Here is a 24,312-nt window from a genome sequence, read left to right as displayed (position 1 = left end):
AGAAATGAGGAATTGCTTATGCTATTGCTGAATTATGACATAGATATAGACATGAATCTAAGACATCTGAAACGAAGGAGCAAAAAAAAAAGATTCTGGGTTCTCTCCTCTGTAGTACAACTATAATACATTATTCAAACTGATATAAATTTTAGCAACTGATATAAATTGTCAAACTGATATAAATTTTAGCAACTCGAGGGTGTTCAAAGATTTTTTAGATTTTAAGCGAAACAGAAGTGGGTCATAATATCATTTTCAACTGATATTCTTCCAGAAAGGCACCGTAACCCACATAACGGAGTCAAATTAGATTTTTATTTAAGGGAACACATAAGTATTTTAAGGTCACCTTGATGAGAAGATCTCACACTTGTTTCTAATAATAACTTATTTTTTTATATCTGTCGCAATGCCATCCTTAATTTACTAGATCAAATGCGATTAGTAACATCATCATTGTTTTTTCAAGTGCTGAAAGTTATGAAATGCTTAATATTAAACTTCAGTCGAATATTAAAGTCTTTTTGTACCAAAAATGTACAGAAACTAACTATAAACGCTCAGGAATCGTAAAAACTTGTATCGATTGATGTTAAATGTAATTTCAGTCCCTTATTTCTTTATATTTCGAGACATTAAAAGTAATTTTTGATAAGTTCATGTCTCAGTAATTTAATACATATGAAGTCATAACAGCGTTTAATTCACTCTATATCCTCAACCTGATGAAATGCCCTTAAAGTCAACAATTTAAAATGATCAGCGTCAAATTACTTAAAAAATAAATATAAAAAAACTACTCCTTTCTAATACGTCAACAGAAATATATGACTCCCTTAAATATTCCTCGCCACGAACAATAAATCTTGTCTCACTTAGATATAAAACGGATGCAAAAACAACAAAATCGCAATACAAATTATTAGAAATAAAAACTTTTTAGTGTCGGGCATCAATTTTACATTTACTGTTTTAATTTTCGCTTGCGTTTACAATTTCTCCGCTACGAGCAGGTTAGCCGAAATTTCATATTTGAGTGTGCTTCGAAGTTGCGGAATAAGTGAATGAAATAAAAGTTTGATTTACGCGGGTGTAAAATTTTAGAGCCGCATCGTAAAGTGGAACGTGGAATTCCACCACTCTTGGGAAAGGGGCGAATGATACTTCCCAAGAACTAAAAAGTCGATGTTTTCGCCTCGCACTGGATCAATGTATCGTATCGAAATGTATAAAGCTGAAGATGAGTTTCCAGAAGTAGGGATTGGGTTCTTTTGCCGAGACTTGCACCTTGGCTGGGGCTTCCGGGCTTTGATTTCATTAGGGGATTGCATGTGTCTTGTGTATTTCCACTTTGGGGAGCAATACAGCGAAACTCATGGAAGACGGTCTGTAGTATTTTAAAAAAAATGTTCTTTTGAATATCTTTTAGTAAGCTTTATATTTTGGGATTTTAGAAGGCATTCAACATGAGGCAAATGTTATCACTTTATTCAAGTTTTCCCACTCAAACTGCGATATATAAAAATATTTATCTTACCAAATTTTATAACGATTAAAAGGCATATTTTATATCAGGCACAATGTTATTAACGCTTCAACTACAGAAGTTTTAAAATCAACATTTAAATGTAACGTACAGAAACAGAAACATGAGAAATAAATTTAAGTGCTTTTTATAGGTCGTCTATAATAATAATGCATTTTAAAGCTATTCTGATAGGAGTATTATACGTTGGAATATGCTTCATGGGAACAGCGAAATGATGCAGAAAAATAGGTTAACTTCTAAATCTTGTAAATCACAGGATCGTGAATTGAATATGTTGGACAAATAAGAAAAACATGAGTATTCCTCATATAGCATGAAGTTTCATGCAATACGTCTTTAATTATGCTTAGTTAATCTTCATTTATCACTTGAAGATAGAGAATGATCTTAATAGAAGACGGCGTTATGATTGTAAGATTTCATTAAAATGCTATTCAAATATGTCGGTTTCCTTATCAGAAAATAAATTCTTGAAAATTTATAATTCATTAAGTTATTTAATAATCATTTTTAAATTATCGTTTATCAATTGAAGATATTGTTTGTTTTTCTGTCAAACTACGCCATGATAAAACAGAGAAAAAATTCGTCACAACCTGCAGCACGGATTCATGACAACATAGCTTTTACTTTACAAGACCAACTTGAGCATTCCTCATTTTCTGTGACACATCATTAATTCTGTTGATCTCATAAATTTTCATTTATCACTTGATGATGTAGATGAATTTACTACAGCATGGCATGCGATTGTACGGTTTGGATACACCGTTATCTAAACATGCCAAGATCCCTGTAAGAAATACTATTCTTGAGATTATTCCTACAGTTATGTAATGACCAAATTTAAATCTTCATTTATCAGCCGAATGCACCGTTGATCTAACTACATCATGGCATTAGGATAATAGGGTATAAATATCGTCACTTTCAGCATACAACATCATAACAATATGAGTTTCACATTATAAGACATACTTGAGCATTCCTCATTCAGCATTAAGTTTTCTGTGATACATAATCTGTTCTATTAAGCTTATTAATCGTCATTTATCAGTTGATGATGTAGATGAAACTATTAAAGCAAGGCATGCGATTGTACAGTTTCAATATAACATTATATAAACATGCCAAATCAATTCAAAGAAATCCTATCATTGAGAATGTATTATTCACTCAGTTATGTAGTTATCAAATTTAAAATTTTATTTATCAGCTGAAGATATCATCGATCCCCCTGCCTCCTGATATTATAATAACAGTATATTAACCCTTTAAAGGGCCATTTTTTTCTAGTCATATTATGTTAAAATATTTTTAGGATGGAAATTAGAATAAGAAAAGAGATTCATTTAGCTTATTAAATAAATTTAATTTGAATTAATTAATTTGGTTAATTAATAATTAAGTAACAAATCAAGAAACATTTTGAGTGAGATAAAGAACTGAAGCATCTAAGTTTCTGTTTTATTAAAAAAAATTGTCAGAATTTATGCCAACCTACATAATTTCATACAAATATTGATAAATTTGGTGGAAAATATCCCACGGCTCTAGAAAAGGTTGACTTGTAATATACTGTATATAACAGTATATAACTTGGTATAAATAAGTAATTGATAATAATAAATTGGTAATAAATTAAATAACAGTATATAACTTGGTGTTATAATGTAAATATTCATCACGTTCCATATAATAGCATCATAACAACTTGGCTCTTACATTCCAAATCTAATTTGAGCATTCCTCGTAATTCATACATTTGAAGTTTTATATGCTAAATCTGATTTTCATAGGCTTATTAGATTCAGTTCCTATACAAAAGAAAATTTGGATTGGAATCGAAATACAATTTTAATTCAACAAAGAACTAGATTGCTCTGCTCATTTTGGAGGATTGAGTGCTCTAACCAAAATTACTAAGACTTTTTATCTGAATCTGCTACTATTTTCTTAATTGCTAGAGACCACAACTCACATTAAAAAGAACATTTTAATGTCTTATTTACCCGTACAAAAGTGTTCACTTAAAAACTCAAGACGATCGAGAAACGAGAACGAAAGACCAAATACACTCCTTCTCTCTTTTCTCCAACTCTAAAATCTAATTTCTTCCCAACATTAAAGAAAACTTTTCATCCCGAAAAATAAAACCCTTTACCAGGCATTTAAGGAGATCGAAGTCAATTTTTCTATCCGGGGTCATTTTATTTATCGCTATTGCATGCAGAGATTAAACAGGGTGTATTTTTTTCTTTCCCGCGCAGCATCCAGACAAGCATGTTTGGCAAACCTCCAGGCTGAGAAGTTGGTTTTTCCTGCAAATATAGTATAAATCCTAGTTTTCCGTGTTCAAGCCAAATATATCGACTTCTCGTTCGAGATGAAAAAGAATAAATAATAAAAAAAGGTTAAATACCCTTCTATAAGTACTTGAAGATAACGTATTATTTATTTACTCCAACCAAAAGACGGAGAGAGAGGTCAATCAATAACAACGTGATCGTTTTATCAATAACTTCGCTTCTTATCTTGGAAAATCGCACGTTCGGCATTAGTCAAGTTATAATTTAGGCAGTGACTCTCCTGAAATCTGGTTTTAATGAGGAATGAGTGTTTACTCTCTGAAAACAAAGAAATTTAAACCCACGTTCGATAAAAACAAATGGATTCGGATATTTAACTATAGTGACTATTCGGAAGTTTGTAGTTGGAGAATGCTATTATTTTTTTAATATCGTATTATTTTGTATTCGCATTTATTCATTAAAGAATCGTTTTAGTTTGGTCATTAAGTCCCTTTATTTATTTGGCTTAGTGGTTAAATTTATATATTTTTCGTTTAATGTTCGATAACTCCTTAAAATCTATAAAGCAGGCACAAAAATCATTTAAGCTAGAATATTAGTAAAATAGTTTTGGACCCTTTTTATAAATTAAATTCCTTAAGGAATTCTAAGGGCTTGGATATATATGCTCACTTTTGATTCTAATCGTTTTCTTCTGTTCTACAAAAAGTGTTCTTATATGAATCTTATCATATTTATGCATATAAATATATCTATTGATACATAATTAAAATTGCAATAATTAATTGAGATATATTAATTATTGCAAATAAATTATTGAGGTATAAAAGGATTATCATTAAATTTTTAAAACTATTTAATTAGTTATTAATTGATATACCCGGATTTGCAAAGGATCAAAATCCTTTCAAATACAATATTTTTAACAAAAATTACTTTTGCAAAAAATATTACAATGATCAGATTATTTTATCGTCTGAAAGGTTTTTTTAATGAATATTAGAAATCATTTGATTATTTTAAAAATACGTTGATTGGTAATATCTTTTTTTTCTTGTTATTTGCTATATTAGCACAAAAAAATGTAGTTCAAAATTATTAAAGTATAAAAAAGGTTGTATTTTCTTGAACTATTAATCATGTATACAAACATGATTAAATAACTAATTTAAGAACAAATAAAACCATTCCCAAAAGACGTATTAAAATAAAAAGATAAATGTACTACTCTACCTTTATTATTTTAAAAAGTGTAAAAAACACCTATTTTTTGTTAATCTCTAATTAATTTAATATTGAATCAATTTTTGTACTTTGAAAATTAGCATAGTTAGTTGTATTTTGTTATAGAAGTTTTCAAAATTTGGTTGAAACGATCCAGTTATTACATATTTTATCATACATACGTAGTTAAATGTCTTTTACTTATATTAAGATAAAATTCAAATTTGAAGACAAATATAGTATTTTTTCATGATAGCAAAAACAATTATTTCTTTAAAGTGACATACACTTTTTATAGCGTCTTTTACTAATTCTTTTTTATATTCGAATATTTTTTAATAGAATACGCATCCACGCGCACGTGTACGCACACAGGAATGCTACCTTTTTTTAAAGCATAGAATGATCAGTAACACTTGCAATGGCTTAAGTTTATCATTCGGATCATCTATCTAATTAAATCACCTCTTCTTTACTGCTACTTATCTATTTAAAAAAAGCGAAACATCTAATTAGAGAGTATGTGTGAGCTAATTTCATAATATGTGCTAATTACAGGCCAGTCACATTGCAGCCAAACACATTTTGAAGAAGAATTATTGCAAGTACTTAAAATTGATAAATAAAATATCACTGAAAATAAGATTTTTCTAAAAAAGAATACTTTTTTTTTTGCTTTACTAACTTCTGAATATTTCGTGTTCAAGAGTTTGTTGAATCTCCAGTATTTATGCACCACTGAGTTCAGAAGAATTTTAATTTGAATTATATCTGTTCGTATACATGATAACGCAAAATAGAGTGACTTAAACAAATGATTTTCCATATGTAGCTATTTATACCAACTTTTGATCGAATTTTGTGAAAAGAAATCTGCCCATACACGTACATCTGAACACAACAATTGAAAAAATACTACATGATCGAAATTTAACATAATAATTTTATCAACAGATTTTTATTTTTCTTAAAATTTGATCCGATCTATTCTGTTTGTTTCTCATGCGTATGTGAAGACGATAACTTAATATTTACTCAAAAAAATTTAGATCGATATCTGAATTTAAGAATATCTTGGAAAGGAAATGCTTCATGTCCGTTTGTTGGTTCTTATTCGTATGAACATAGGTAATATTTAAAATGTACTACATATATTGGTATTAAATTGTTTATCATTAATTATTAAATTGTTATTGATAGGTATTTAAAGAAATAAATTCTTTATCATTAATTATTAAATTGTTATTGTTAGGTATTTAATGAAATAAATTCTTTATCATTAATTATTAAATTGTTATTGTTAAGTATTTAAAGAAATAAATTCTTTATCATTAATTATTAAATTGTTATTGTTAGGTATTTAATGAAATAAATTATTTATCATTAATTATTAAATTGCTATTGTTAGGTATTTAATGAAATAAATTATTTATCATTAATTATTAAATTGCTATTGTTAAGTATTTAATGAAATAAATTATTTATCATTAATTATTAAATTACTATTGTTAAGTATTTAATGAAATAAATTATTTATCATTAATTATTAAATTGTTATTGTTAGGTATTTAAAGAAATAAATAGTTTTTCAAGTTTTAGATCGAATCGGTCAGCATCTAAACGTTTAAAACATATTCTCAATTCTTTTTTTTTATGTATCAGATTCTGGATCAGGTCGAGTAGTATTAAGGAGTTCAAATTAAATTTTAGATTCTTTTCGTTATATATCGCATTATGGATCAAGAATGTTAAAATGCACTCGATTCCTTTCATTATGTATCAAATGCTGGACAAAGTCAGGTATCTTTAAGAGATTCAAAATATGTAATTTATACCTTTCATTATATGATAAATTAAATCATCATATTGTTTTTCCGTAATATTTCATATCTTATTATTATCAATGTATATTTGGTTTCATTAATTCAATAATAATAATAATTTACAAACTAAATACTTTTTCATTTTAATAATTCTAAGTAATAAAAGCAATTTAATCAATTTAAGTAACATGGCCTGAATTGAAAATAATTTGCTAAAGCATTTATATAAAATGCATCCAATTTAAACTTATCTTCAAAGACGAAGTTATTAAATTAATAAAACACTTTTATTTACAATATGCTTAAAAAAAAGTTTTATTTTAATTTAATATATCTTACAACTCATTTCGTAAATATATTAGATTGGAGCTAGAAGAAATGGCAACATTTTATTTTCATCCCATTTTTGGCGAAAGAAACAAAATAAATATCGAGTCACTTATTTTAACCTATATCCAGTTTTAGGAAAAATAAATGAAATTATTTAAATAAAATTACTATAAAATTATTTAAATTAGATTTCTCTTTTCATGAAGTGCAGAAAATTTTTACAAACAGAGAAATTTTTCAAAAAAAAAAAAAAAAAAAGTGTAGCAGGACTTTAAAATAATTTTTTAAACTATTTTATTAAATTTTATGTAATTTAAATTTATTCTTAGAAATGAAATTATTAAATTAGTGAGGCTCTTTTCTCTACTATATTATCTCTAAAACGTATTTTTAATTTAATATTACAACTAGCTCCGTAAATATTTTGGATGATATAGCTATAAGAAATGGTAGCACTTTATTCATCGCTTTATTGGCAAACAAAACGAAAGAAATAAATATTGGATTACTTATTTCTACCTATAACCAGGTTCTGGAAGAATCAATATCTACTGTAAATTCAAAATGAAATTATTTAATTATGCAATTATTTAAATTAGGGTCCTTTTTTTTAACTATGTCGCATCAGTATACTTCTAATAAATAAGTATACTTCTAATAAATAAAATTTAAAATATGTATGAATACTATATATTCTTATTAAATAAAGTGATTGATACAAAAATAAAACCAAGCAGCTATAATAACAAAGTTTAATAATATAGGACATTTTTTAAAGTACTTAAAATAGAATCTTAAGATAAAGTTGGATTATTTGGCCTTTTGCATTATTTTAGTTTAATATTCCTGTTTATAAATTGAACTTACACAATGTTGTTATTTGCGAATAATCTTACTATGAAATTGTATTATGTTTATGTTGGAAAAATAATTTAAATAAGTTTAAGTTTTTACTTTATGCTAACTTTTCAAATTTTATTAGCTCATTATATCTACAGACATATTGTGTTTTCATAGATTAAAGGAAATTTTAAGTGATTTTTCTACTCTAATTATAGAGGAGCCTCTAGAATAAAGAATAAAAAAAATCTGTTTAATTCTAGTCTCAATTATATTATTAGTGAGAAAACCATTAAATATTTTAACGTTTACATAGAACTTCATTGAAATACTAAGATAAATCTGGAAGTTAGGCCTTAAACTCTTTAAAAACGTATAGAAATTAATAAAAAATAATTGATTTTAGAACCACATTTCATTTAATTTTGCATTAAAAAGTATTCTAACTTGCAAAACCGAATCTATCAAGTCAAATAATTTACCATCAGTTTAAAAGTGTTGAAAGTGTCAGTGAGTATTCATTTAAACTGTGCATTTACTTTGAAAAAGATTAAATAAAAAAAAAAAGAATCAATACTCCCTCTGGAATTGGACGGGAAGCAAAATTAGAGCTTAAGTAAACGGATTTAAACTTCATTAAATACCTGTTTAATAATTTCTTATACGAGGATAATCATTTAAAATTCTAATTAAGTAAATCTTGGAAGTACAAGGTATACTTAATAAGATATTTATCATATCAGAAAGAGGAAAAATAGTGAATGCTGACTTTACATTTGGAAGAATGAATTAAGATTTCACTTAAACAAACGAAAGTTTAATACAGAAATGTTTAAAGAAAGATTAATGGTTGAAGAGGATTTAAGATATTTGTGTCTTTATTAGGGATATTTATATAGTTCAATACATATTCCTTCAGTTAATTAATTTCCCATGAATTATTGCATAATGATACATGTAAAAGCCTTTATTTATTTAATTCTTATTCATCTCCCATAAAAGTAACATTTGTTCTTATGCAGTATTGCTTTTTTTATTTTGTAAATTGTTTACATGTTTTCAAATTAATGATAGTGGCTCAAAAAAAAGTAAAATGGCTAGGAATTTCCGTCCTCATTAGTCTACTTTCTTCAGAAATATGTCCAAGGACAAGTGCTTCTAAAACAGTTTATTGTTAAATTATTCTAATTAAATTCTTCGACAATATTATTTTTTCAAAACGCCATTGTATGTGTCTGTATGTTTAATAGTTAGCGTTTACATAGAAGGACAACTTAACAGAATAACGAGCGAGCACGGATATAATCACAGTTTCTTTCACATTTCTTTCAAAACTTAATGACATTGTATCTATTTTTATTTTATTTTCGACAAATTGTTACAGAAAAACACACACATTAAAACAGCTAGAGATCATTAATGAAATAACGTTGTTTAGTATCCCGTGCTGTTTACAGGAATAATGCATATAAATATTTCTTATGCTCTGAAATTTCTTTTAGCTAATGAACACTCATAAAAAGTACCTTAAATAATTAGACAAAATCTTAATCTTAAACATGAGAAAAGGACAACGATCGCAGCTCAGCATTTTTAAATATTACTTTCGTTATTTTCTATAATTTATTTTAAAATAATGGTGAAATCTTTTTCACCATTCTCATGTTAAACTAATTTTTGTGGAGGGAAAACGAATGATTTTCAATAGTTAATTATTTAAAATGAGGAAATATTTGTTCAGAATACATAATTTCATTTTTTTAAAATAAAATTACGCTGTAAAACCCAGCTTATTCCGAATAATTTCAACTCAACATTGCCGCAGGAGTTAGATCCTTCAGAAAATTCTGAAATAAAAATTTCAATGGAAAAAATGAACACTGCATAAGAGGTTAATTTTTGAGTTTCCTGCGGTTTTAAAGATTCCTCAATTCTTCAAATAATTTCGTTTATTTTTTCCGAATATCTAATCAATTAGATGTTTACGTTCCATAAATCAAAAATTTTATGTATATTACTTTCCCACTTTGATTTTTTTCAGAATGAATTTCTATTAATATTGTTTTGTAAAATCAAAAATAAATGAAAATACATTTGTCTACGAAGTATTAGATTAAAAGATATATAATATTAAACTTATTTATTTTATTTGGATGCAGACGAAGATGAATTTTTTTGCATAACATTGCTTCTACTTTGCCTATATTCTTGTTCTGTTTTTATCTCTATATCTATTGTTTGCTGAGTTATATCCTCTTTCCAGAAGTATATGGACAGTTATTATGTTATGTTATATTTACGAAATTTGTTTCACAATGCTTTTTAAGGTGCATGAAAATACATGAAAATATTTTTGTCAGTGGATAATTTTTCAAAACATACATTATCTACATTTATATATGCAGAATCCATTAGTGAGCTATAATGTTGAAGTATATCTGGGCAATATGAACAGGAAGAAGAAGCTATGGGTTTTATACTTTATATTTTAAATTATTACCATTACCAAACTGATGCATTAACGTTTTAACGAGGTGGGTTTTAGCAACAATAGGTTTTAGCCCTGAGGATGATTTGTATGATGGAAACTTTCTTGGTTTTCGTTTAAGTAAAAAGCGATGAGGGAAAGCAGTTTCTATGGGAAGATATCGATAAAAAATAAAATAACTTTATACATCGAAATTGATTTAAATTTTTTACTCTATTGATATCTACTTCATGTGTTCTTTGTCTGACATGATACACCAATTTCCATCATGAGTCTTTTATTCGCAGATTTTATTTAATGTACTCGAACAGGTGCCATCGGAAGCTTTACTACATATCGGGAAAAAAAAAATATAGGGAATACCGGACCATGCATACTTTCTTTCTGGTAGCTTATGTGAAACGTAAAACTAATATTAAGAGAAAAGCTATGCATCAGAAACCACCAAGAACGAATAAAATATTTTTCATTCTACCCAACTTGAATTCTTTTGATTGGATTATGAGATGTGTTCTCTTCTCTTTTGGTTGGGTTATGAGATGTGTTCTCTTCTCTATTGGTTGGGTTATGAGATATGTTGCGTTGTCTTCTCTTTTGGTTGGGTTATGAGATGTGTTCTCTTCTCTATTGGTTGGGTTATGAGATGTGTTGTGTTGTCTTCTCTTTTGGTCGGGTTATGAGATGTGTTCTTTTCTCTATTGGTTGGGTTATGGGATGTGTTCTCTTCTTTATTGGTTATATTATGAGATATGTTCACTTCTCTTTTTGTTTGGTTATGAGATGTGCTTCTATCTTCAAGAGATAATCAACTGGTGTATATCATGTTCTTTTAGTATGGATCTGCTCCTCATAAGAGGTTTTGTAGAGTTCTATTCAATGGAATCATTAATGGAGATCGTTTTTATCGAACAATTTCATACTTATGTGTTTATGATTCTATATATTACTTCGTTATGTAGTTTTAAAAAGGTAGCATGATATGTCAACATTTCGAATTTCGAACATATGGGGGACATCAGAATCATTAATCACACAAAGGCAAAATGAATATCAACTTTAAAATTTAAATAACTTTCGTATATTCTATTCTTTTAATATGGATCTTCTAATAACGTGAATTTGGTAGATTTTAGATTTCGATTGAAGGGATTATTCAACGATCTTTTCATTGAAAAATTTCGCACTTATGTACTTACGCTTCCGTATGTTACTTCTATACGTACTTTTAGAAAGGAACATCAGTTGTCAAAATTTCGAATTTCGAAAATATTCTCATAATCATTAATTACACAAACTGTAGATTGGAAATCTACATAAAAAAAATTAAAGATTCTAGTGGTTTCTCTGAATATAATTTTGTATGAGGTTAAAAACACAATGCAAAACATGGGCTATTAATTGCTAAAATAACGAGTTCATGATTAAAAGTTTTACTTCCACACGTAGTTTTAGAAAGGTAACATGAGATGTCAACATTTCGAATTTCGAAAATCTGCTGAACAAAAAATTATGAGAGTCATTAATTATACAAACGCAAAGTGCATATCAGCTTAACATTATTGATTGGAAATCTACATCTAAAATGAATTGCAGATTCCAGTGAATTCTCTGAATATAATTTTGTTTGAAATTAAAAGAATGATGTAAAGCATTCGTTATTACTTGCTAAAATAATGAGTTCATGATTAAAATTCTTATTTCCATATATAGTTTTAGAATGGTAACATGAAATGTCAACATTTCGAATTTCGAAAATATACTGGACAGATAATTATGACAATCATTAAAGACACAGACGCAAAGTGCATATCAGCTCAGAAATTGTGAATTAACCCTTTCTAGAGCCGTGGGAAGTATGCTTCCCACCAAATTTATCAATCTTTGTATGAAATTTTGTAGGTTGGCATAAGTTCTGACAATTTTTTTTAGAAAGATAGAAATTTAGATGCCTCAGTTCTTTATCTCAATCAAAATGATGTGTCTTGATTTGTTACTTAATTATTAATTAACCAAATTAATTAATAAATCAAATTAAATTTATCTAATAAGCTAAATGAATCTCTTTTCTTATTCTAATTTCAAGCTTAAAAATATTTTAACGTAATATGACTAGAAGAAAATGACCCTTTAAAGGATTAAACTGAAAGGTATCAACCGACAACTCTTTATTTTTCTAATAAAACTAATTTTAAATATGTGCTGCCAACTGTGGAACTAAAATATTATATATAATATCGTTCCCAACAAAAATTCCTACACTATTGATTTGAAATCTATATCACAAAATAATTAGAGATTCCAGTGAATTACCTGAATCTAATTTTGTATGAAGTTAAAAATATGATTAAAAAATATACATTATTGCCTTCTAATAAATAAATTTGTGAATTATATATTTAAAAAAAAATCTCATATGAAAGAGGTTAGCTTTATCAATTTAAAGATGGTAATTCTTTTAAAGAAACAAAATTATTTCTTACCTATTGTTTCTTATCATTTTCAAAAAGTTATAAATTTTCTTTGTTTACATGCGAACAGCATAGATCTGAAGGGATAATACATTAAGAATACTTCATTATAGGCATATATATTCAGGTTCTTAATCATTAAGCATGGAACTAAATATGCAAACATATTAGACGAGAAAATTACGATTGGGCTTAAGCCAGGCTCAAACCTCTAAATGTATGACAAGATTTGGAGAGCGCTGATTAAATCAGTTAATTATTCTTAATTCAAAGTATTCAGGTAATTTAGGTAATGTTTTAACATGAATAATTGTTCTATATATCTAGATAAATATTCAGTAAAGCCTAGTAAATTCAGATCAGTGAATGTAGATTGTCATGTTAATTCATAATATGAATGATTATCTACTACCATAAGATAAGTGTCTTCAATAACTTAATTACTTAAGCTTTCGCACTTCGTGTGAAATGAATAATAATTGTTGGGAGTTCTTCAAAGAGAATAAATTAATAGCAGGGTACATTGGTAAAATATTTTACACTTAATTCTGTATATACACAGGATTCAAAATGCATTATTAATGAGTCTAAAGGTTGTCCAATACAATCGCAGTTCAATAGCTAATTCCTAAACATTAAGAGAGATGCAAGATTACAAGTTAGAAAAATATTTTAATTAACATAAATAATTATATTTTACGTAGTTAAGTAAAGAAAAAGCCTGTTAAAAAAACTGCAAAATAAAAACTGTTTTCTGAAAATTCTCCACAACCGCATTATTTATCCTTAGTAAAATATTGATATAATAACATTTTTAATAAAATAGAATCTATTCTTCTGCGACCAAAACGACGGACTTCTTGACATTTTTTTGCATGTTTTCAGTAAAATATGCTTAAAATTTTAATATTCTAAAGGGACTGAAAGCGCTTGACACCGAAAATTATCGAAATTTGATTCATATACAAATTTAAATATCTAACCGTGTTGTTATTGTATTTGATGTAAAATATAACATATATAGAAACAAAGAAAACTACTTTTAATTATTTGATTTTTTTTTAACTAATTACCAAACTGAAAATGAATTGATGTGATCTTAAAACCGGTAAAGAATTCTGCATAAAATCGCTCTAAAATTGTTATAGTACTTGGGTGTAGGTTCAAAAATTATAATTTATTAATTTCATCTTAATGTGCTTAAAATAAAATTTTAAAATGAAATTGAATGCCATGTAACTTAAAAATCAGAAAAAAGAAATATTATTTTTAATAAAAATACCTACTTAAAATATATTACGGTTCAGAAAGAGAAAAAAAATAGACTTGAGAGATGCACAATACCTGAAATTTCCATAATATAAAATTTGTATGAATCCATTAAAATAATTATGCATATATATTCAGCCAAAGTTGAAAAAAATACATGTATTTCGAAAAATACTGAAAATTTGTTATCATAAAATTTCAGTCTAGTTATATTTTAAAAGGTAATTAATAATCTTAATATTTCCAAATCTGGAAATATAAATTTCCGTCATTGCTGAGATGTCCATATTTAATGAGGCTAAAGATGTAAAATGAAGGTACAAGCTGTTCTCCAAATCAAAATCTTACATTCTTCTGTGATTAAATTTGAACGTGTTATCTGACATTTGAATATCACCATTTTAAACAATTACGACGAAGAAGTTTCACCAAATAATGCTCACATTTTTCAGCAGATTGTCGTCGAATGGTCTTTGTTCAATTTTTTCTCCAATTTTAAAAAGCATTTAAAATATTTTTAATGTATTTTATTATTATTTTTTACCTTACTCCTTTTATATTCAAGCTTGTTGTAATGATCTTAGAATTGGTTTTCAATGCCAGTTATTGTTGCCATAGTTAAAAGTGAATTTTAAAGGTTATATTAAAAGAGATGAACCGATCCTACAAGATTATAATATTATGATACTTAGGGTAAGGGTTCTGAATCTGATTTCAGCCTTTATATATAGGCAGCCATGTTGAAAAGATTTATAGGCTTCTCATATTTCTCGATTTCACTATCATCTGAAAATTCTGTATTCCTCGTCGTTTTACTGGAACTTCGTTGTTATCAGAATCATTAATATAAATATTTTGAAGACAACCATTATCACTTTTCATATTGCAATTAATGTTCAAAGTGTTAAAATCAAATTCTCATGGCTACTTTCAACTTTTCACGATAACATTTTTTTTCGTTAACACTCTTTCTGCCATTTTAGAATATTATGAAATATTTTTTATGAAGTGAAAATGCGTAATCATGCTTAAACACAATATATAAGTTATTTTTATTTATATGTATCTCAGAAGCTTGTTGAATGATAATATAAGCAAGCTCTTAATTGCACCAAATATTCAACGATATTATTAATATATCTACGATATTTCCCAGCATTCAGAAAATCGAATAACATCGTGCAATGTTGTACAATATCATCTGATAATAGGAGTAGGCTGAGAGCAAATGTATGATTGGAACGGTGAGCAAAGTAATTGAGAATATGTTGTTGTTTCTTATGGCACTTGCCATGGACAAGACCGCTGTTACGAAGACAGCGATTTAAGCCTGTGGGGGAGCATCTCTCGTTTTTTAGTAGCACCAACTAGGGCCAAGATTACGACTTTGCTACTCACGCATCACTCATTCGCTTTCACAACCCCCTTTTTACAGGAGGGCACATCTCACAGATAGAACAACGAAGAACAACCATGCCCAAACCAGGACTCGAACCCAGGACGTCCAGATCACGGGGAAGACGCGCTACCCTTATGGCAGGACAACGGCGGTTGAGAATATACATGAGATTGGAAAGGAAAAAAAATACGTTAGGCATATGATCGCAAAAATTATTTTTTAGAATTGCCATTTTTGACATTTGTTATTTTTTTAGATATTTAATTAAGTTGAAAAAATATTAACACAAATTTAGATCTCTCAAACACCTTGTTTTCTTTAAATTACAGTTAGCCTGAGCCTAGCGGCTATCCGTATGTTGATGATGGATGTACCGAGTCCAACAAACCAGGGAGAATCCGTCGAGTTGATCTGCAGCTACGAACTGGACGAAGACAAACTCTATTCCGTCAAGTGGTACAAGGACGATGTTGAGTTTTACAGATACGTCCCAAACGATTGGCCACCTGGGCAATTCTTGCCTCTTCAAGGCGTGCGTGTGGATGTAAGTAACATTTTTTTATTCTTTCATTCTTTCCTATCTTCTTCGCCATTCTTTATTTTTATACTGTTTGTTTACATTTTGACGCTTTGTTCCATACTGATTTAATAAAGTATTAGCCTTATTAAACCGGTAGAGATTTAAACTTGTTTGTTTATTTTAATCAATATTTACACATTTATTGAAAAATTCACTGCACGAATGGTGGCAAATTCAAATCTTACATTATTTTTTAGGCACCTTTTACATATAGTTCTTTTATGCAGTTTTATTGGTTTGTCGCTAACACGATGAATTTAATAGGCAGCACGTTTTGTGAATTGTCGTCTACAGCTTCATTGCCTCACGATTGCTTTTTACGTCTAGTGTTCAGACGTGTAGCGTTAAACACGTTTATCTTTTTACGTCTTGTGTTCAGACGTGTAGAGTTAAACACGTTTATCTTTTTTTGGGGTGAAGGGGGTTGTCTTTCTAAACGCTTTTTGTGACATTCCTTTAAAAAGCAGTATTTGATCCTTCCTTCGTTGTATATAGTTAATTATGTAATTCCACGTACTCTTTCATTTTTATTTATTATATGCCTTCGCTTTTTTTAGCATTTTTTTTTCCTTCTGAAGATCCTTCAAAGTGTTTTTTCATAGCTGCTATCCGAAATATCTTTATTACTTTCTCGTATACATATTACAGAGAAATTATACTATAATCGTCTCAAAATTCTAACTCACTATTTTGACAAATCTCCACGTTTCTCCCTGAGATCGAATAGCAAATTTTCGGTAAATGTCCGTCTGTCTGTGACAAAGATAATTCAACAACGCTTTGAGCTAGATGGTTCAAATTTGTTATACTTTATTTATACCAAATTTACAGATTTTTTAAAATCAAATTTTGATTAAAATCTGCACGGGGAAACTGAGTCTCCCCGGCTGTCCGAAGACATGTTTATATGATAATTACAAGACGAAGAGAGCTAGATAGATAAAATTCGGTACACAGATTTAACATAATATAATATAGAATATAATATAGACATAATTTAATAACTATAGTATAGACGCATGTGAAATTTTGAGACAAATCCAATGACGGGATGACTGTCTGTCGATCTGTACTGTCAAATTTGGTATGGGATTTTATGAATAAAAGTGCAGTTTTGAGCAAAATTTTTGTTTCAATCGGTTAAGAAAAACATGTCTAAAACACAAATTAGCCTTTTGAATATTATTAATTAGGAGAGTCCAGGAATTAAACGGCAAGGATGACTCGCCAGATTCAGTGAAAATACTTAATTCTCGCCAAAGGTTAACATTTCACTACGATTGTACGCCAATGCTACGACAATAATTAAAGCCTTTATTTTAGATTATGCGAGGACGTTTTGAGGGGACCACGTCCGCTGGCTTTTACTTTGGACAACTTTGTGCTCTATATCGTAATATATACAAAAATTTCGGGTACATTTGAAAATGAATTTTATTTTTGAATTTATTTGCGTCGTTTAATATCTTAATAAATAGTTTCTTTTGATTGTTCAAAGACAATTGTTGGATGAGAAATAAGTTCTAAAATGTCATATTCAGATTTTATGTTATTACTTTTCATATGTTAAGAGTACGATCCCATTCAACGTTATAGAATAATGACAATATTCATATTATTTCAATCTTGGTAAAATGAATCAATTTATATATTTTCTTTAAAAAGCAGTTTTTATAAAAGTAAAAACATGGATGATTAAATACTTACCGTTACAAAGAATGATCAGTAAATGATATTTTATTGTTTCTTTTGTATTACAAGGACAAAATGCTCTATTTTTAAAAGAAAAATTAACCTTTATCACCTGAAAATATTAGTCAATAAAGATGTACTGGAAGAAAAATATTATTTTTTAAGATTTTTTTTTTAGTTTTGAAGAGTAATAGTAATTAAATTCTGGAGCATTTTGTACATTGATAATGAAACAAAAGCCACGAAAAAATGTTAAATAATTGCTAGATCAAAATAATGAAATCGCGAGTGATGAGGATTGCAAAATTGCAAATAATACAAATTAGCAAATAAAAAGAATAAAGGTTCCTGTCCATTTTTCACAAGTGTAGCTAACTGTTAAAAGCAAAATAACAATGACGAAAGACTAAAAAGTGAAAAAAATAAAAGTCTATTCGCTTTATGTTTAATATTCTTCAATTGAAAAAATCATAAACATAAAGCAAATGCGCAAAATAAATGCGATCAATAAGGATTGTTCCTGTCTATTTTTGAGAGGAACATAGGAACAATCTGACACAGATCATTGTTTACCTATAAAATTGTTACTGTTGTTTACCCATATTAAAATTATATAATTCATCATACAATAACTGTACAAATTTCAGATATAATTTATTTTCAAAAACTGCCTATTTTTTTCGAAAATGACGAATGTGTAAAGATAGTGTTTGGAGATGATGCTGAAGTCAGGAAAGAAATTTTGATCAAAATGTTAATTCAGAGTTTGTTATATGGCAGCTTTATTTACAAAAAAAAAAAAAAAAAAAAAAAAATCTGAATACCTATTAAGTTTCTACATAACATTTCACAAATATCTATCTTTCAGATTTCTATAAAAACAATACAGAAATCTTTTAATGCATTTCTACGATTTTTTGAGCTAAAAGAATACGGTTGTGAACAAGATGTGACATATTATCTCTACATCTTTTTCCCAAATACCAAGAAGTGAACTTCCGTTAATGATACTATCAACTAATAAAAAAATCCATAATTTGATTCTATTAGGGCAAAGTTCTGCCTAAAACGTTATACTTTTTCTCTATCACCCCATAATACAAATAACTAATTCTTTATTTATTTTCTGTTGTGTAATATTTCGAATGTTGCCCGGTTATCGGATACTTTCAGTTAATATCTTCATATTTCACGTGCATCGCCATTAATCTTCTATAAGAAGAAACGGAAAGCACTCAGATAATTAATTTATTGACTTAAAGAAATGGAGTGAAGTTCCTCTTACAAAATATATTATCAAGAAAAAGAAGCAAAGTACCCTGTCCACTTCATAATTAATCCCTCTCTAGGCAATCTATAAATTTTAAATGCTGTTAGAAGGTGCGCGACGATGATTAATCTTTTACGTTGTAGAACAATTTATTTGGAATTTTGAGCCATTTATCAGTGCCCATGGTTGTGCGTATCATTTGTTTAACATTCAGTAAAATTCCCTTATCTTCAATTAAATTTATTGAACAGGAATTATTCTTTGCATATCACTTATAAATTTTGCACATTTACATTTATATATAACTATTTTGAAGTTCGTTATATGCACATAAGCAATACAATCATGAGTTTTTACCTTTTTAGAAATTCGTGTAACAGCTCTGCAATTAATTAAACAACGCTCTTACATATGATTAGATTGCATACTAAGTGTACGGAACTAGTTATTATTTAATTCTTCACAGTATCTATGAATTACATCAAATGTTTTTAGTACATAAAGGATTTAAATAATGAATTATTACTCTATAAATAATTTAAATTTAGTTTATTAATTTAGCAACATCAATTCTTAAAAATGCATTTTCCTAAGCTTATTAAAAAAGTAGAAATTTTTTAAAACTACATCAAATTAACATGTAACATTAACCGAATGTTTAAAATAATACTGCAAAATATCTCTAAAAATGTTAAATCTTTATTTAATATATTATTGTAATAAAATTATAGCTGTCGTTTATTGATAAAGATCACTTACGCTATAATTACCTGAATGAAAAAAAAAAACTTTGGTATCTAAGTGCCTTTAATATTGAATTATAGCTTCTATAAACAATTTAAGTTTAATTTATTAATTTAATAAAACCAATTTTTAAAAACACATTTTTCTTAGTTTATTAATAATATTAATTTTTAAAAATTAAATTAATATGCAAATTTATTATTATATTCTACAAATATTAGAATGAGGTATCCTCACGACAATGCACAAGTGAACGAAATTAAAAAGCCTGCTTAACAGGTTAATGAGATAAAATTTGAGAACAAAATTCAATTTTTGCAAATATTAAACAGATTAAATTAAGGGGAGTATATTAGGAAATGCGCGATAACAGAATATTTGAAATAAAAGCTGCAAAATATCACCAAAATATTTAAATCTTTCTTTAATATATTATAGCAATATAATTATAGTTTATCAATAAGGATCGCTTACGCAATAAATATCTAAAAGGGGGGAAAAAACCTTGCGTATATGAAATGCAGCAAGAAGTGAATTTTTATTATTCCGTTTGTTATTGACATTTTGACATTTCACCTTTATATTTGAAGTCCATTTGAACGCCTGCAGATAATAGCTATCTAACGCACTTGAACTTCAATCTATACTTTTTATAGCTACATCGTAGTTTAACTTAAAATTTATTGTAGATATAGAATAAAAAGTATATGCCATTCACTTCTGCTGTGTATCGAGATAAAATAACATCATAACTGTGCATCGTGATTATAATTAAATTTCCTCTACAAACAGCACCCTACAACTCAAACGGGTGAACGGATTGAAACGACATTTGTTTTATAAACTATACACGAAATGCGCTCACGGAATTTCAAAAAAAAAGTTCAAAATGTCGACCAGAGGGTGCCTTTTCCAGAAAAACATAAAATTTAACACAATAAACGACCAAAATGGAATATAGAAAGAATATTAACATTTATTGACTAGTTTTTGATCACCTTGTCATTGAACCGCATTACGTAAAAGTAAGGAAAAAATAAGAGTACGCTGCTTGAGCGAAAAAAAAAAAACCAGTTCAGTCTGCAGAAACAAGAACAAATTAGGACGGAATTGTACAAGAGGAGCAATTGCTAATCGTATACAGGAAGATGTAGGGAAATGTGCTTCATGTGACCACCCTCATTCACCTGCAAAATTTCAAGTTGATGGACATTGTGTTCGACAGTAGATCGTAACTGATCAGTTGCGATGCTTCGCACATGAATACTTTAAGTTATTCAACGTCACGACTTCTCGACGATACACCAGACATTTAAGTGGCCCCAAAGCCAGAAGTCGCACGGATTTAGAGCCGGCGAACGTGGTAGTCATTAATTACGAAAGAGGCGACTGATAGCCTGTTCGTCTGTGGAGTAATGGCACCTTGGTGGACTCATGGATATGTGGGTGGCCCACCATCCTGCATGAAAATGGTTGATGTAAGGACCTGCCCTTGCATTAACGACCCATGTGATAGGATCACGTGCAGTTATTTCCTCAAAGAAGAATGATCCAAGCATGAACGTCGCTGTAGATCCACACCATATAGTCACCTTTGGTGACTATAGAGGAGCATCAGTGTGCATCCGCAGATTTTCCTTACCCCAAATGCAGCAATTCTGTGTATAGACTGTCCCATTGAGGTAGAAATGAGCCTCATTGCTCCACAGAATATTCCAAGGCCTGCGATGGAGAGACGTTGCTCCACTGCGATGGAAAAGACGTTGTGGCTTGTCCCTATCAAGAAGCTCTTAGGTATGGTGGATCTTGTATGGGTAGACGTGCATTATGTTTCTGAGCACTTTTCAGACGTTGCTATAAGAATAGCCTGTCTGTAGAGAAACTGCACGTCCACTCCTGCCCCCAAACTCTGATGTCAATGCGGTGACAGCTGCCTTGACGGCGTCAACAAGTACCGGTGGGACAGGTATATGGCATTTTTCAAGTTGAATTACTAATGTCCACATAGCTTCAAATCTCTTAATCATCACCTGGCTACCTTTAATAGATACTGGCCCACACCTTAGGTTCTTTACACGACAAAATTCACGAACTGCAGCAGAAACATTCCCCTGGTTTTTGTACCAATAATGAAAGATGTCGTCATCATTACAGCCGGAAACATCGACATAAAACATGACAACGACTGCAAACGTTTCTTCTTTCCCTAACCTGTTTTGCACAAAGCTTCCTCTTCTTCGCAAGCATGTAAATCTCGACATTTGTTTTCCTAAAACGGACAGCTTTTTTCGGTTTTACATTTTATTACTCATAATTCTTGTTCAGGATTATTTAATATTGTTTCTGTATTCCGTTTTGATCCTTTATTGTATTAAATTTAATGTTTTTCCAGAAAAGATGCTTTCTGGTGGACATTTTGGAATTAATTTTTTTTTTTAATTTTACATCTTGTTTGTAGTCTATATAACAAATTTTGCTGCAATCCGTTCACCCGTTTTATGTTGTAGGTTGCTTTTTATAGGAAAAGTTTAACTATACCCACCCTGCACGTTAATTTCCTACTCTAAAACCAAGTCTCAATGAATGAGATTCTTTCTTTTTTTAACCCGTCCTGGACTGGAAATGTGACATGAAAGATTTCAAAATACAGAGATGGACAATTATTCTAACATCGGAACTCACACCTACCGCTAATCATTTCTTTAAATGTTAATCGATGTGTCTTACTGTCTTTTATTCAGAATTATTGAAAACTTAAAAGACAACTTGTCCATTATTTTATAAGATAAATCATAAGTTTTAAAGCCAGAACGTTATTTTTAGATAATTATTATCGCATTTAAGAGCTTATGTACATAAAAATTGCGAAAAAAAAATAATAATAATTTCTAAAAACATTGTTTTTTTATCTTTTACATTTCAAGTTTTTTTTATTGATTTCATAAAAAAGAATTTACTTACCTTCTGGATTTTGGCTCATTATTTCGGCAACATTTCTTGAATCCAAAGGGTTATAAGCCTTTAAAAAGAAAAAAAATGTATATATTAACCAGATTATTTTTGAAATATATACTAAATAAAATAATAGTCAAACAGTCTTTTCTCAGAAGAAAATAAATCATATGTTATTTTCTTGAGAACACATGTAAAAGGTTTTAAAGAAATTCATTGAATAACGCAACAATTCCAAAATTCCAAATATTTTTGCATAAATGATAAAATAATTTGATTTTTTTTTTATTTTTTAATTAATATGAAAAATTTATAAAATAGTATACGAAAGACAACATAGAACTTGAAAAATTCAAAATACAATTTTTAATTTTTAATTCTGAAATACAATTCCATCTATTTTGTACAATAAAAATGCTATGACTAATTAAATGACTCATTTTCTCTATTAAATATTAAGATAATAGCGTCTATATAAAAATGTTTTGCATTTAGATTTAAATATGAATCCATAGATTATTAGAGATATTAATGGATTCCGAAAGATTTTTCTAAACTATCATACTTGGCTTAGTTGTTGTTTAAAAGTATAAATAGTAGATAAATCGATACACGTGCAGCAACTGGTAAACTGGTCAAAGGGCTCAATTAGAAAGTATGGATCACAGTTTCAATAAATGTACTCATTTCCTTAGGTCTCAGTAAAAATTTTGAAACTAAACACTTTAAAACGAACAGAAATGTTTTTCCAAAAACTTTCTTGCAATAAAATATTATTCAATTAATTTCTCTAATAACTTTGTTAAGGCGAGATATGCTTTGCATCATTTGGTAAACAAGTTATGAAATATAGATTTTTTTTTTGCTTGAATAACATTTTTATTCAACCCAGAGAGCGATCTTGGCGAATTTTTGTTCTTTGGCGATTAATTGCTGACATGCAGTTAATACACAAGGACTTCAACATTGAAAATTTTTTATCCGACTTATTAAAATAAAAAATTTAACATAGAATGTTATTGTAGTTGCAAGATCACATATCAATTTTCATTTATTTAACTCACGGCTTTTGCATGCATCCGAAACTGTGGATCTACAGATGTCAATTCTCTAACAGATTTGTTTTAGAATTTGATTAGAAAATCTGCTTTTATAGATGCTACAAATAAGAACCAAAATTCATTTATCTAGCATTTATTGTTTTGTGGTCATCATAGTAACGTATGAAGATATTCCCAAACTACTAAGATATTGTAGTTGTCGAAAAACTTTAAAAACCAAAGTTGCTCGTCTTAATGCAGATCTAATTTCTCTCTCTCTCTCTCTCTATATATATATATATATATATATATATACTTCTGAATGAAGA

The 24,312-nt window shown here is 28.4% G+C and overlaps 1 protein-coding gene across 1 annotated transcript in view; it reads left to right on the top strand.

Annotated features, from left to right (window-relative positions):
* LOC129969147 (uncharacterized) overlaps positions 1 to 24,312 on the top strand; it is a 195,404-nt gene that overhangs the window by 118,293 nt on the left and 52,799 nt on the right. The window contains exon 2 of the mRNA XM_056083574.1: positions 16,035 to 16,249. Coding sequence (XP_055939549.1) covers positions 16,035 to 16,249 — 215 coding nt within the window. The remainder of the gene's footprint in view (positions 1 to 16,034; positions 16,250 to 24,312) is intronic.

Source organism: Argiope bruennichi, chromosome 5 (assembly GCF_947563725.1).
Source record: "Argiope bruennichi chromosome 5, qqArgBrue1.1, whole genome shotgun sequence".
Classification (NCBI taxonomy): domain Eukaryota; kingdom Metazoa; phylum Arthropoda; class Arachnida; order Araneae; family Araneidae; genus Argiope; species Argiope bruennichi.
Note: the sequence above shows the minus strand (reverse complement) of the source record. Positions and strands in the feature narration are given on the sequence as shown.